General features: G+C 43.1%; 2 protein-coding genes across 2 annotated transcripts; both read right to left on the bottom strand.

Moving 5' to 3' along the window:
• Positions 1–3,381: 3,381 nt before the first annotated feature.
• Positions 3,382–4,545, bottom strand: LOC124053086 (trichoplein keratin filament-binding protein-like). Its single transcript, XM_046378050.1, has 2 exons — positions 3,748–4,545; positions 3,382–3,655 (listed from the first exon to the last, which is right to left on the bottom strand). The coding sequence occupies exons 1-2, from the start codon at positions 4,543–4,545 to the stop codon at positions 3,587–3,589; spliced, it is 867 nt and encodes a 288-aa protein (XP_046234006.1). The 3' UTR covers positions 3,382–3,586.
• Positions 4,546–4,843: 298 nt separating this feature from the next.
• On the bottom strand, positions 4,844–6,329 carry LOC124053088 (golgin subfamily A member 6-like protein 1). The gene is made up of 3 exons (XM_046378051.1): positions 6,127–6,329; positions 5,203–5,796; positions 4,844–4,882 (listed from the first exon to the last, which is right to left on the bottom strand). Exons 1-3 carry the CDS (start codon positions 6,154–6,156, stop codon positions 4,844–4,846), a joined length of 663 nt encoding a protein of 220 aa, XP_046234007.1. The 5' UTR covers positions 6,157–6,329.
• Between the last annotated feature and the right edge of the window lie 6,420 nt (positions 6,330–12,749).

Genomic DNA, 12,749 nt, shown 5'->3' on the forward strand with positions numbered 1-12,749 from the left:
TTTTTAGCAGAAAGGTTGGCCTGTGGATAAGCAGTTCTGATCTCGGACAACGTGGGGAAGTGCACAACGTTGAAGCTGCGCAGTTGTGTCTCAAAGAGATTGAGCTTCACACAAAATGCTTTCATGTGCGCATAAAGTTGTGGTACCAGCTGCTCTTTCCCTTGTAGGCTCTTGTTCAGGGTGGTTAAATGATCAGTAACATCAACTAAAAATGCTAGGCCTGCCAACCACAGAGAATCATTCAGCTCATGAAGTGGTCGGTCCTTCTCTTTCAAAAACTGGTCAATTTCTGACCTCAGGGAGTAAAAACGTTTCAGCGCGGCGCCGCGGCTTAGCCAGCGCACATCTGAGTGGTAGAGTAGATCCCCATACTCAGCATCCACATCAGAGAGGAAAGCCTGAAATTCTCTGTGGTACAGTCCTCTTGCACGAATTATATTGACAGTTTTCACAACTGTGTTCATTACATCTCCGAGATTGACTGTCTTGGCACAAAGAACTTCTTGGTGAACAATACAGTGCATTTTAACCGCCTCTCCTCCAGTCTCTTTCACCTTGGCGCACATCATAGATGCCATTCCTTTGTGTGCACCTGCCATAGCTGGAGCTCCGTCTGTGGTAACTCCACACAGCTTGTCCCATTGAAGTCCCATTTTGTCAATTGAGTCTGACACAGCTTCAAAAATATCCATACCCATTGTTGTGCCTTTTAGACTTTTAAGATCGAGCAGCTCCTCTGTAACTCCGAAGTTGTCGTCCACTCCCCGCAAAAAGATTAGCAGCTGTGCGGTGTCTGTGGCATCAGTGCTCTCATCGCATGCGATGGCGTAAAAATCAAAATCACAAGCTTTATCAGACAGTTGCAGTTTAATGTTGGCTGACAAGTCAAATTGTATTTCTGGACATGCTAACGTTGTTGAACTCCTGCACTTTTTCCGGGCACATAATTTCGGCGACTTTAACGAGGCAGTGTTTTATTAAGTCTCCATCTGAAAAAGGCTTGCCATGTCTTGCGACCTCAGTTGGGCGACCTCATAGCTGGCTATTGTAGCCTTTTCCTGGACTTTTTGAGCACGAAAAAAATACTGTTGCTGACCCTGCAGGTTAGCTACCATTTGCTTTACTTTCTGCTCTCGCTCAGCACCAGTGTAGGATGCATAGGCCCGATGTTTTGTCTCATAATGACGTCGTACGTTATACTCTTTCATAACTGCCACAGTTTCAGTGCAGATCAGACAGACACACTTCCCCTGAAATTCTTTGAAGAAATACTCACTCTCCCACCGTGTCTGAAATTTTCTGCACTCACTCTCTACCTTTCGCTTCTTTGGTTCTGCCATGTTGAGTAATTTGGGATAAATTTCTTCTCTGATTAGTGTCTTTTTTGCTGGAGCAACTGCCTTGAAGGCCCTTGATCAACAGTAGCTCCCCCTGGTGTTAAAACGGAGAAGTGCAATACACTCAGGCAAAAGTTGAAGTGTGGGCCATATTCTATTCTATTTAAAAGAGGGCCCACAGAAGGGCCGTAGCTTGGACACCCCTGGTTTAAATCAATTTGCAGTATCAGTAGTACTGGACCAGCCATACATGTTGACTGCATAGCTCTCTAAGGTCTGCATATTAGTGCCATGATTGACTGGTGGATGTTGGCAAAGTTTTGAGAAGAGAAATGTGGCCTCATCATACACATTCCAAGTGTCCCGAGCAGACTTATTTAACTTGCCTTGAAATGTTGACACAACATCAGAACCAATAAAAGCACAGAAGAACAGGATTCCTCCTGCTTTTTCTAGCCCAAGTGTAGAGCAGATTTCATGGACGGATCTATTTATATTTTCAGGCTTAGTCCTTGACCAAAGACAATTCAGTTTTGCAAGAACCGACTCTTGAAGGGAATGAAAACAGAATCCCGCCACTACAATCACATATGTTTCATTTAATCAAAACCTTGCTGCCATAGAGGACTGAATCGTTTGCATGCACAAATGTTCGTGTCTTTCTCTTCATGAGTGCAGGGAGATCCATTGTTGAGACACTGTCATGCTTGGTGTTTTCTGCTATGCTTTGTCTTTTGGTTTTGAGTCCACGTGTCATGTTCCATGTGTGTTTTGTGTTTCCATGTATTGGGTTCAAGGTTTTTGTCCTGTTTGATTTTGAAAGTCCTCCGTTCAGATCAGGAAACCTTTTGTCTTGCTCTGCCATGCCATGCCAGGCGTTTTTTGCCACAGTATTTTCTTAGATCCCTGGTCACAGTAAGATTGAGCCTGTTTTGTTTAGTTTTTGATTTTTGAAAATAAAGACCATTGTTCGGACCTCTGCCTCGCCTACCTGCCTTTTTGACTCTGCATCGGGGCTCAGCCTTTTTCTGCGTCAGCGACGCCAATTGTGACAGAACGCACTGACCAGAATGAACTCCGCAGAGTCTCCTTATGCGGGCACCGGACTGGCGACCCGGCTTCCCAGTTTGGTCGACCTCTGGGAGGAGCAGATGTGCCGCTTCAGGTAGCAGGGTTGATGGTCGATAGTTTAGTATGTTCAAAGTTTCTGAAAAGTTAAAAGGCAAGCTTTTTCACATTTTCCATCTCTAACGAGGATCTTCTCACAGAGAAGGAATATTGAGATCTGACCAACAAAAGAACAGCATCAGAAGTATCAGCAGTAATAGCACCACAAAGGAACGAAGAATGTACACCTTCGTTTTTCTACTTTTATCATTCAGTGTTTGGGGTGTGACGATCCTCCAAATCCATGGTTTGATTTGACTTTAAATTTCTCGGTCACAGTTTTAAATTTAATCTTTTTTTTCAGCACTGGCAACTATGACCTTCAAGTCTTGATTTGTAAAGATCAACGGATGACTGCATGTGTGTTCTAGTAAAACTGAAGTGCTGGACTTTTTTCCCTTTTGCACAGTGTGCAACAATATTCAAGTAATCTTTATGCTATACATTAGCACATGTACATGCTGATGAAATGCATGAATACATGACATATAAACACTTCAAATGAAATTATCCATGCAACTGATGTAACTGTTGGCAATAATTCCTATAATAATATAATTACAGTATGATACTATAAAACACAATATCATATTCAATACCAACAATTACGTCAGAATAAAACACAGTAAAACCATTTTATTGTTAAATATAAGCATAAATTATGTTGCTGCAAAACAAGTAAATGCTGTAGCTGACCAGCAAAGCTTCAAAAAACAGTAAAAATGTAACAGAGATACTCCCTCTATTTGGATTCTCTGGCTCTCTGTCCCCTTATAGATCAGCACTGTGAAGATGGCACCACCATGTAGAACTCCATGTTTAGTACTTCTTAAATCAGGCAAATTCTTCTTATTTCTCTTATTTTTAAGGTAAAAGTTGTGATACATATCTTTTTTTTCAGAATTTTATTTAAATTCTGTTTTCAAGAAAGACATGAAAGTAGGAGCAAGTAGAGAGAAAGAGAGAAGGAAAGATACGAAGAGGAGGTGGTCTTAGGGGTTAGGGTAAAGGGTGGGGTGAGTTGAGGGAGGCGAGTCGTCCTGAAAAGGACAAGTAGCAGAAAAACTGCCTTTGCTGCTGTTCTATTTCTGCAGCCTGCAGCTCCACAAGTTCTTCTTCTGCTTGGGTTCTGCCTTTGCTTTTGTCAGTTGCTGTAAAGAGAAAAACAGTGTGTTTTATTTCACGTCCACAAGTCCAATGAAAAATACTGTTAGAATCAAAAAGATGAGATGTGACTGCTTACCTGAAGCTGGAAGGGAATCTTTGTGAGGTGCTGGAGCTCCTTTTTCCTCTCTGCTTCTTCATTGTTCCATATTTTCTCTTTCACCAGCAGCATCTCCTCCAGATCTCTCTTTTCTTGTTTCCACTGCTGGGCTCTTCTCTCCCAAGTCTCAGACAATAGAAAGAGCTCCTTTGTGGACTGAAGCTGACTGTCTGAGAGCTCCTTCTCAAAGCTCTGTTTTGCCTGGGAAAACTGTTTCTGGAAGCTCCTTTCTTTTTCTTCCAGCACTTTCTTGAAGCCCTTCTCTTGCTCTAAGAGCTTCTTCTGGTGGCTCACATTACTTTCAGCCAACTGATTTTGGATCTTCTGCTCCAAAGCCTCACATGTCTGTCTGCTCTGTTTCAGAGCTGACTGTGTGACGCCCAACTGGGCCAAAGTGTCAGTGTGAGCCTTAGCAAGGGCTCTTTTGTCATCAGCTCTGCTGACCAGCTTATCTTTCTCTTGGAGGACTTCCTCAAGCTGGCTGACTTTCCTCTGCCACTTTTCTTCCACGCTTTTCAGTTTAGTGGACTTTTTCCACTCATCAAGAGATGCTTTCACCCCCTCTGCTTCTTTGTGCTTCAGTATGTTCTCTTTCACCAGCAGCGTCTCCTCCAGATCTCTCTTTTCTTGTTTCCACTGCTGGGCTCTTCTCTCCCAAGTCTCAGACAATAGGAAGAGCTCCTTTGAGGACTGAAGCTGACTGTCTGAGAGCTCCTTCTTAAAGCTCTGGTTTGCCTGGGAAAGCTCTTTCTGGAAGGTCTTGTCTTTTTCTTCCATCTCTTTCTGGAAGGTCTTTTCTTTTTCTTCCAGCTCTCTCTGGAAATGTCGCTCTTTTGCTTCCAGTTTTTTCTTGAAGCCCTTCTCTTGCCCTAAGAGCTTCTTCTGGTGGCTCACATTATTTTTAGCCATCTGACTTTGGATCTTCTGCTCCAAAGCCTCACATGTCTGTCTGCTCTGTTTCAGAGCTGACTGTGTGACGACCAGCTGGGCCAAAGTGTCAGTGTGAGCCTCAGCATGAGCTCTTCTTTTGTTATCAGCCTGCCTGACCAGCTTATCTTTCTGTAGGAGGAGTTCCTCAAGCTGGCTGACTTTCCTCTGCCACTTTTCTTCCAGGCTTTTCCGTTCAGTGGACTTTTTCCACTCATCATGAGATGCTTTCACCCCCTCTGCTTCTTTGTGCTTCAGTATGTTCTCTTTCACTAGCAGCGTCTTCTCTAGATCTCTCTTTTCTTGTTTCCACTGCTGGGCTCTTCTCTCCCAAGTCTCAGACAATAGGAAGAGCTCCTTTGAGGACTGAAGCTGACTGTCTGAGAGCTCCTTCTTAAAGCTCTGGTTTGCCTGGGAAAGCTCTTTCTGGAAGGTCTTTTCTTTTTCTTCCATCTCTTTCTGGAAGGTCTTTTCTTTTTCTTCCAGTTGTCTCTGGAAACTTCTCACTTTTTCTTCAAGCTCTTTCTTGAAGCCCTTCTCTTGCTCTAACAGCTTCTTCTGGTGGCTCACGTTCCTTTCAGCCAACTGACTTTGGATCTTCTGCTCCAAAGCCTCACAGGTCTGTCTGCTCTGTTTCAAAGCTGACTCTGTGACACCCAGCTGGGCCAAGGTATCAATGTGAGCCTTAGCACGGGCTCTTCTTTTGTTATCAGCCTGCCTGACCAGCTTATCTTTCTGTAGGAGGAGTTCCTCAAGCTGGCTGACTTTCCTCTGCCACTTTTCTTCCACACTGTTCAGTTTGGTGGACTTTTTCCATTCATCAAGAGATGCTCTCACCCTCTCTGTTTCTTTGCTCTGAGCGTGGAGCCTCTTTCTTACATAGAAGATCTCCTCTTCTTTCTTTTTCAGTTCATGCTCTGCCTTCTCACGCTCTTTCTTGATAGCTGTGTAGTAATTTTCCTCTAGAGCAGAGAGGTTGCGCTGAAGAGAGCTGATTTTGTTTTCTTTGCGTCTGATCTCGTCTTTGGCCTCTTGAAGCTCAGCCTTTAATTTTTTATTTTCCTCATCAAAGGAAATGTCCTCCATTTCCATGATGTCCGCCTGTGTGAAATACATTTGAAGAAATACATGAAAACATCTTCATTTCACAGATTAAGAAAAGTGTTGGTGTTTGTTTTTTTGTCCATTTATTTGACAGTGACACCTAAAGCAAAAGAGTTTGTATGTGAAAAGACTTCACATTATGAATTTGTAATTAGTCGGAAATATAATCTCATTCATCAAATCATTAATCATTAATTAAATCAGTTTTAACAGCTGAAGCTTTTGAGGAAAAAAAACTATGAACAAACAGTTAAACAAGAGGAAGTTTCTCTCCAAGAGCAGTAGTGACTAAAATGTGTAAAGTGTCTCCTGGTTTGAACATCTCACCCAGCTGGGTTGGCTGTCTCTTCTCTCCATGGTGGTGGATGATACTGACAACGAGCACGTGAGACGCAGGATAGGTTGTAGAAGTAAGATTTCTTTGGTCGATCAGATAATTTCCTCTGAAGACACACACGTTTTCTTTGTTCGACTGCTGAGGGTGAAGCGAGTGTGTTGGTTCTGAGTGAATGTACACAGTAGATATAGACTGTTAGAGTTCCATTCTAGAATGGATTGCATGTATGCAATGTTCTGAGTCTTCCACCATTGGTGGAAAGCAGCCAAATACGTTTTACTGTACTTAAGGTACAACCTTGAATTACCTTGCTTTACCCAAATCCACCACATATTGTTAATGGTTAAACAGTGGTAGCCAACTTTTTCGGTTTGTGGCTCAAAAAATTGTATCTGGTTGCGGCTCCTTGCCATGTTTTCAAGTGTGTTTCCATCTATCTATGAGATCACATGAAAGTTTTTATGCTTGGCTGAGTTGGTTGGTTGTGTGTTTGAGTAAAGGTTCTGTTATTCCCTTGATGTCAGGCATTCAAAGTGAAAGCGGTATTTGCAAACTGAGCCTACATTCTCTCTAATCTAATTTATTGCACTTTTCGTTCATATGTTGTTTTCTCAACACCACTATGTGTGAGGCCAATCGTTTCATTGTTTAATGTGTTTGACATGTTTCAGAACGACTCATAAAAGACATGGATGATGTTAATATAGCGGGTAGAGGTGAGTAGTAATTAAATGTTTGAAAGTCTGAAGTTTTTCTGGAGCAGAGGCCTGTGCTGAGTTTATGAAACCTGTTGAAAACCTGGTGTTTTGCTCCATAAAACTGCCCCTGATAGTTTTCAGCTAAGCCAGAACAAAGCCTTTTGCTATTGCTCTTTTAAGAGAATGTTTAGTTGTTTGTCTGAGTCAGATATGTCAGAACCAAGTCTAATGGATTATAAGAGAACGTCAGGAGCGATTAGATCAAAAAAGTGCAGCCTTGCTCATTTTCTGTGTGACTGTGTCTTGTGTCTTGTGTCACACCCATCAGAGGGGTAATGCTACCAGCTTCAGTTATTTGATTACGAGAACTTGTGTAAATGCGTCTGTCCAGTGAAAGCGAACAGTTCAAGCATGAGTACAAACCATGCAAAGGTTTCAGAGTAAGCCTGTCTTTCTTCACCGACAGCTGACAGTTAATGGAAGTGCTTTCATCTGATGCCATCCTCCATAAGAATTTGGAAAAGACAGAACCAAAGAAAATGCCACCACAAGCCTTTGAGCACCTGTTAAGTGTTATTGAAAGTGGTGAGCTAAAAAGAATAAAGCGTAATCCTGCTGTGTTATTAATGAGATGCTGTACCACTTCGGACCGTGTCTGCTGCTTGCTATTCAAAAGACCACAATTCATAAGGGAGGCAAAGACAAACATGAAACAGGAAGATGCAGCCTTTTTGTCCCTTTGAGTTTACACCTGACAGCTGCTTTCCTTTTAGCTCCACGGATGAGACAGAAGGAATGGAGAGGTTGAGGCAGGGTCTGCACACAGCCCAGAGCTTTTAATGTTTGAACTCAATTGGTTTGAGTGTGTGAAGTGAGGTTTGGTAAGGTGAAGCCTCACAGAAACTGCTTCAGGGTACATTCCTATTCACCTCAATAATTTGGGGGTGACATGAAAGGGAATCAGAGGAAATGAAGACATTAACTGTTGAAAGAAATTTCTTTTTCATACAAATACATAAGTTCATGTTCTGTTGTGCAGTTTCACATTATTGCATATTTTTAAAGTGATCATATCCCTCCAAGTGTTAAATTTAGAACCATTATCATCAGGTCAGCAGATGACCATTTCCTAAACCCCACCCCTAAACAGTGATTAAAGTGTAAGGAATGTCACTACACGATATCAGTCGCATATGCACAAGCTTGTACGCCATTTCGGACAGCTGGGTACGGTAAAACCACTGGGACCACATGCACAACTGCCATACAGCCAGCAACTAGTTACATATACATTTGCTAGTGTTTATGGCGGTGCGTGGTTGCCTGTTGTAGTGTTGTATTTTTTTTGAGTTACCCTACAATTTGTCCAAATATTTGTAAGTACACAATTACAGCAATATGAGCGAAAAAATGGTATGCTATAACTGCTTTCCAGGGAGTAGTTTTACAAATACAGAGCAGGTCTATTCAGACATACCTCTTCATTATTGAATTCAGGTGTGGTATAGGGCTGTTTTTCAGATTGGGCTCAGCGCCCTACTTCCAGTGAAGGGAAATCTTAATGCTTCAGGATACCAAGACATTTTGGACAATGCTATGTCTCCAACCCTGTGGCAAAAGCCTGGGAAAGGCCCTGCTCCACCCTGGCCGGATATGTCCGGTGCAAAATACAAAATCCTTCTTGTCCGGACACGTAGATTTCATCCCCCCAGTGATCCCAACTCTAGGGCCATGGCCTTGCATACTTCTAACACTGGGACTAACCAGCTCACCACAGCAACACAGGAACAATAATGTTTCTCTGTTTCCCCATTGTCTACATGGATCTTTAACTTCTGGATTCTGACATGATATCATGTGGCAGCCACCAAGTACATAGGCCTCTTTTACAAATATCTTTAGGGACTGTAAAACATACAAGATACAAGATACAAGATAGGTTTATTTGTCACACACACAATCATACACGGTACAATGTGCAGTGAAATTCTTGATCTCCCTGCTACCAAAAAATAGGTAAATAAAAAATTTAAATATTGCAAAAAGAGAAGATAATAAAATTAAAATTAAAAAAGTGAAAATGTGCAGTATTTCCATGAATAGTATTTCCATCTAGTGCATGTAGTGCAGGTGGGAGTGGGATTGTCCAGATTAACGCTCACTGTTGAGCAGACGGATGGCCTGGGGGAAGAAGCTTTTCCTCATCCTCTCAGTGTTGGTTCTCAGGCAGAGGATCTTCTCAGCTCTCGACCTGCATTGTTTGATGTAAATGACTAGGTCGGGTAAAGTTGTTCTGATTGTCCGCTCAGCTGAGCGGACTACCCTCCTGAGGGCCGAGAGGTCCTGCTTTGTGCAGCTGCCCATCCATGTGGTGATGCTCCCACTCAAGATGCTCTCAGTGGTGCAGGTGTAAAAGTTCCTGAGCACCTTGAGGGGGAGCCTGAAGTCTCTGAGGCGTCTGAGGTGGAACAGACGCTGCCTGGCCTTCTTAACAGTCCTGTTAATGTGCAGTGACCAGGACAGGTCCCCTGTGATGGTCACACCGAGGTATTTAAAACTGTCCACCCTCTCCACCTCAGACCCGCTGATGCAGAGTGGACGGATGTCCTTCTGCTGCTTCTTCCTGTAGTCCACAATCAGCTCCTTAGTTTTGCTGACGTTCAGCAGGAGGTTATTCTTCTGGCACCAGCTCTCCAGGTGGGTGACCTCCTTCCTGTAGGCTTCCTCCTTGCTGTGTTAGATTAACCCCACGATGGCTGTGTCGTCAGCAAACTTTATAATGATGTTTCTGTCTGATGTGGACACACAGTCATGTGTGTACAGGGAGTACAGCACGCAGCCTTGGGGGGATCCAGTGTTGAGGGTGAGGGGGGATGAGTTATAGGGGCCCACGCGTACCACCTGTTGTCTGCCAGTAAGGAAGCTGTGGATCCACCTGCACAGGGAGGAGTTCAGTCCAAGATCACACAGCTTAGTGAGCAGCCTGGAGGGGACTATGGTATTGAATGCTGAGCTGTAGTCCACAAACAGCACTCTCACATAGTTCCCCATCCTAGTGTCTACGTGGGAAAGTGTCTTGTGCAGCAGGAAGGTTATGGCGTCGTCTGTGGATCTGTCTGGGCAGTATGCAAACTGTAGGGGATCCAGGGTGGGGGGCAGAGAGGAGGTGATGAATGTTTTGACCAGCTTCTCAAAACATTTCATCACCACAGATGTGAGGGCTATGGAGTGATGGTCACTGTCAAGTAAAACAAGTAAAACATTAGGGCACAGCATTCTTAACCACCTTGCTCTATAGCTCTTCTTGTTTGTGTGTGTTTCTGCAGCATGAAATATGTTTTTACGTACAGATGAAGGCCAGAGAAAAATGGGGTTTACAGGAGGATCTAACACACCTTGTTTGGATTTTCTCTTTGATTTTAGAAGCTTTTTTGAAAGAGGAAACCAACTCTGACAAGCAACTTATAAAAAACCAAACAACAGAACAAAACTGTGAGGCAGTGTATGTACCAGAGTGTACCAGACAGACATTAAATGAGATTAGATTATATTTTTTCCTCCTTCTATTGAAAAAGAAATAAAATACAAAAAGTACCAGACATAAAAATGGGAAGCTCAAGCTGTGTACAAAAATTTCACATGAAAAAATGCTGAGTACTGTATCTTTGGTAATGAAGTGTTCTCAGGGTTATTTCATCTCCTGAATTGAACAAAACAGCCTACACATTATAATAAAGTTTCTCTGACTTTCGGTCTGATTTGATCTCTGTGCCTCTGTTATTTCATGCCTTACACGCTGCTGAGTTGATGTCCTTCACATTATTGATCGAAACACTGCCAGATAACATGATGAGCTGCTTTCACCATCCCAGTGGTGTAGCTCAGGGAAAGACATGGTCCATCACTTTGGTCTGGATGAAATATCTCAATATTTGTTGCATGAAATGTCAGGGAATTTTGGACATCCTGATGAAATTGGTGATCCCATTTTCAACTTTTTAACTAGCAGCACTACAAAGTCAGAATTTTAATTTGTGCAATTTGTCAATTGATCATCAATCACCACCTTCAGGTGCATTTAGGAGATTGGAAAATCCTCCAAGGTGGTGGAGGAAGAATGATTTCAGCTCACAGGAGGTGTGAGGAAGCATGAGTTTGTGTAATGAAAAACATCCACAATCTTTTGAAACTGCAGGCTGTTTGATTCCAGCTCGTCATATTCTGACACTTTGTCACACCCTTGTGCACTCAGATGTGCACGGTACCCTTTAGCATCTTTGACCGATGCTAAATTGTAGTTTAGGTATGAAATGTACATGGTTACCTTTATCACTTCTGATTCAGTCTTTCAGTTTTGTTCCTTTGGCAGGCAGAACAGCACACGATGAGGTTTCCTGCTGTTGCTAAAAGAAAGGAATCCTGAACCGCACAAGCATTAAAACATTCACCTTTGTTCACCGCACACTAATCTTCTATGACCTGCAGGTTTAGTACCCATTCGTGCAATATTCTGACTTTTCTTCATTTAAAGAATTTAATTGTCCCAGAATAAAGGAACTCAGTATGATGTTGTTTAAAGAGGCCACATTTTGCTCATTTTCAGGTTCACACTTTTGAGGGGACTCCTCCAATGGGTTTCGTGCTTTGATGTTCAAAAAGTCCATTTTTTCTTATACTGTACACCGTCTCTATTCACCCTCTATTTGAAATGCTTTTTTTTTCTCTCAACCTTTTTGAAAGTCTTAGTCAGCTGTGATTGATCAGTACCCATCACCTTTGTGAATGTTTTTGCTGCCAGGAGGTCCCTATAACTGAGTCTGGCTGCACTTTCTACCATAAACATCACCACAATGACCACTTCTAAACCAATATTGACTATTTCTTTTTCACACATGTTGTTACATTCAAGGCATATCTATAAAGTATAGTATTCCAGATTTTCAGTTGTTGCAGGTATGTATCTGTCACATTTCAATCAAAAATGAAGTTAATCCACTGGACCTTCTCATCCTCAGATGGTGAGGGTAAATGGTGGCTTTTGTGTTGGCTCTTGCATTCCCTTTTAGTTATACATCTTCGTATAGCTGACAATGGCAAATGCAGGGCATACTCACTGGGCTTTGCTGGGCAAATGGTCACCGAGCTGGAGGTGGTCATGTGTTATATAGTGACACAGACAAGTAATGAAATGAAAGGTCGTACTACAAAGAAGGAGAGCATTTCAGAAACAGTGTTTCTGTGGGAAAGCATAACTCTTCTTTGGTGAATATGAAGTTACAAAGCGTTCAACAGGTTTAATTCCAACCCCACCCCCTCTGCCACCCATCCTCTCCCCTCTTCAGCTGACACTACCACCATCACCCGACCATCATCAGACCAGGTGAGGAGAGAACTGAGGTGGCTGAAGAGCAGGAAAGCTGCAGGACCAGATGGGCTCAGCCCCAGACTGCTTAGGGACTGTGCTGACCAGCTCTGCGAGGTGGTCATGTACATCTTCAACCTGAGCCTCAGTCTGAAGAGGGTCCCTGTCCTGTGGACAACCTCCTATGTGGTTCCAGTTCCTAAGACTGCACACCCCAAGGAGCCAAACCACTACAGGCCTGTCGCCTTGACCTCCCACCTGATGAAGACCATGGAGAGGCTCATCCTCAGTCATCTTAGCTCTGTAGTGAGTACAACGATGGACACGTTGCAGTTTGCCTACAGGCCAAACATGGGGGTGGATGACGCTGTCATCTACCTGCTGCACCGGGCGCTGACTCACCTGGAGAGTGCTGAGAGTGCTGTGAGAATCATGTTTTTTGACTTCTCAAGCCCATTCAACACAATTCAGCCGGTGCTGCTGAGAGGGAAGCTGGAGAGAGCAGGTGTGGACGGACATTTGGCTGCTTGGATCATCGACTACCTCACCAACA

This window comes from Scatophagus argus, chromosome 21 (assembly GCF_020382885.2).
Source record: "Scatophagus argus isolate fScaArg1 chromosome 21, fScaArg1.pri, whole genome shotgun sequence".
Lineage (NCBI taxonomy): Eukaryota > Metazoa > Chordata > Actinopteri > Scatophagidae > Scatophagus > Scatophagus argus.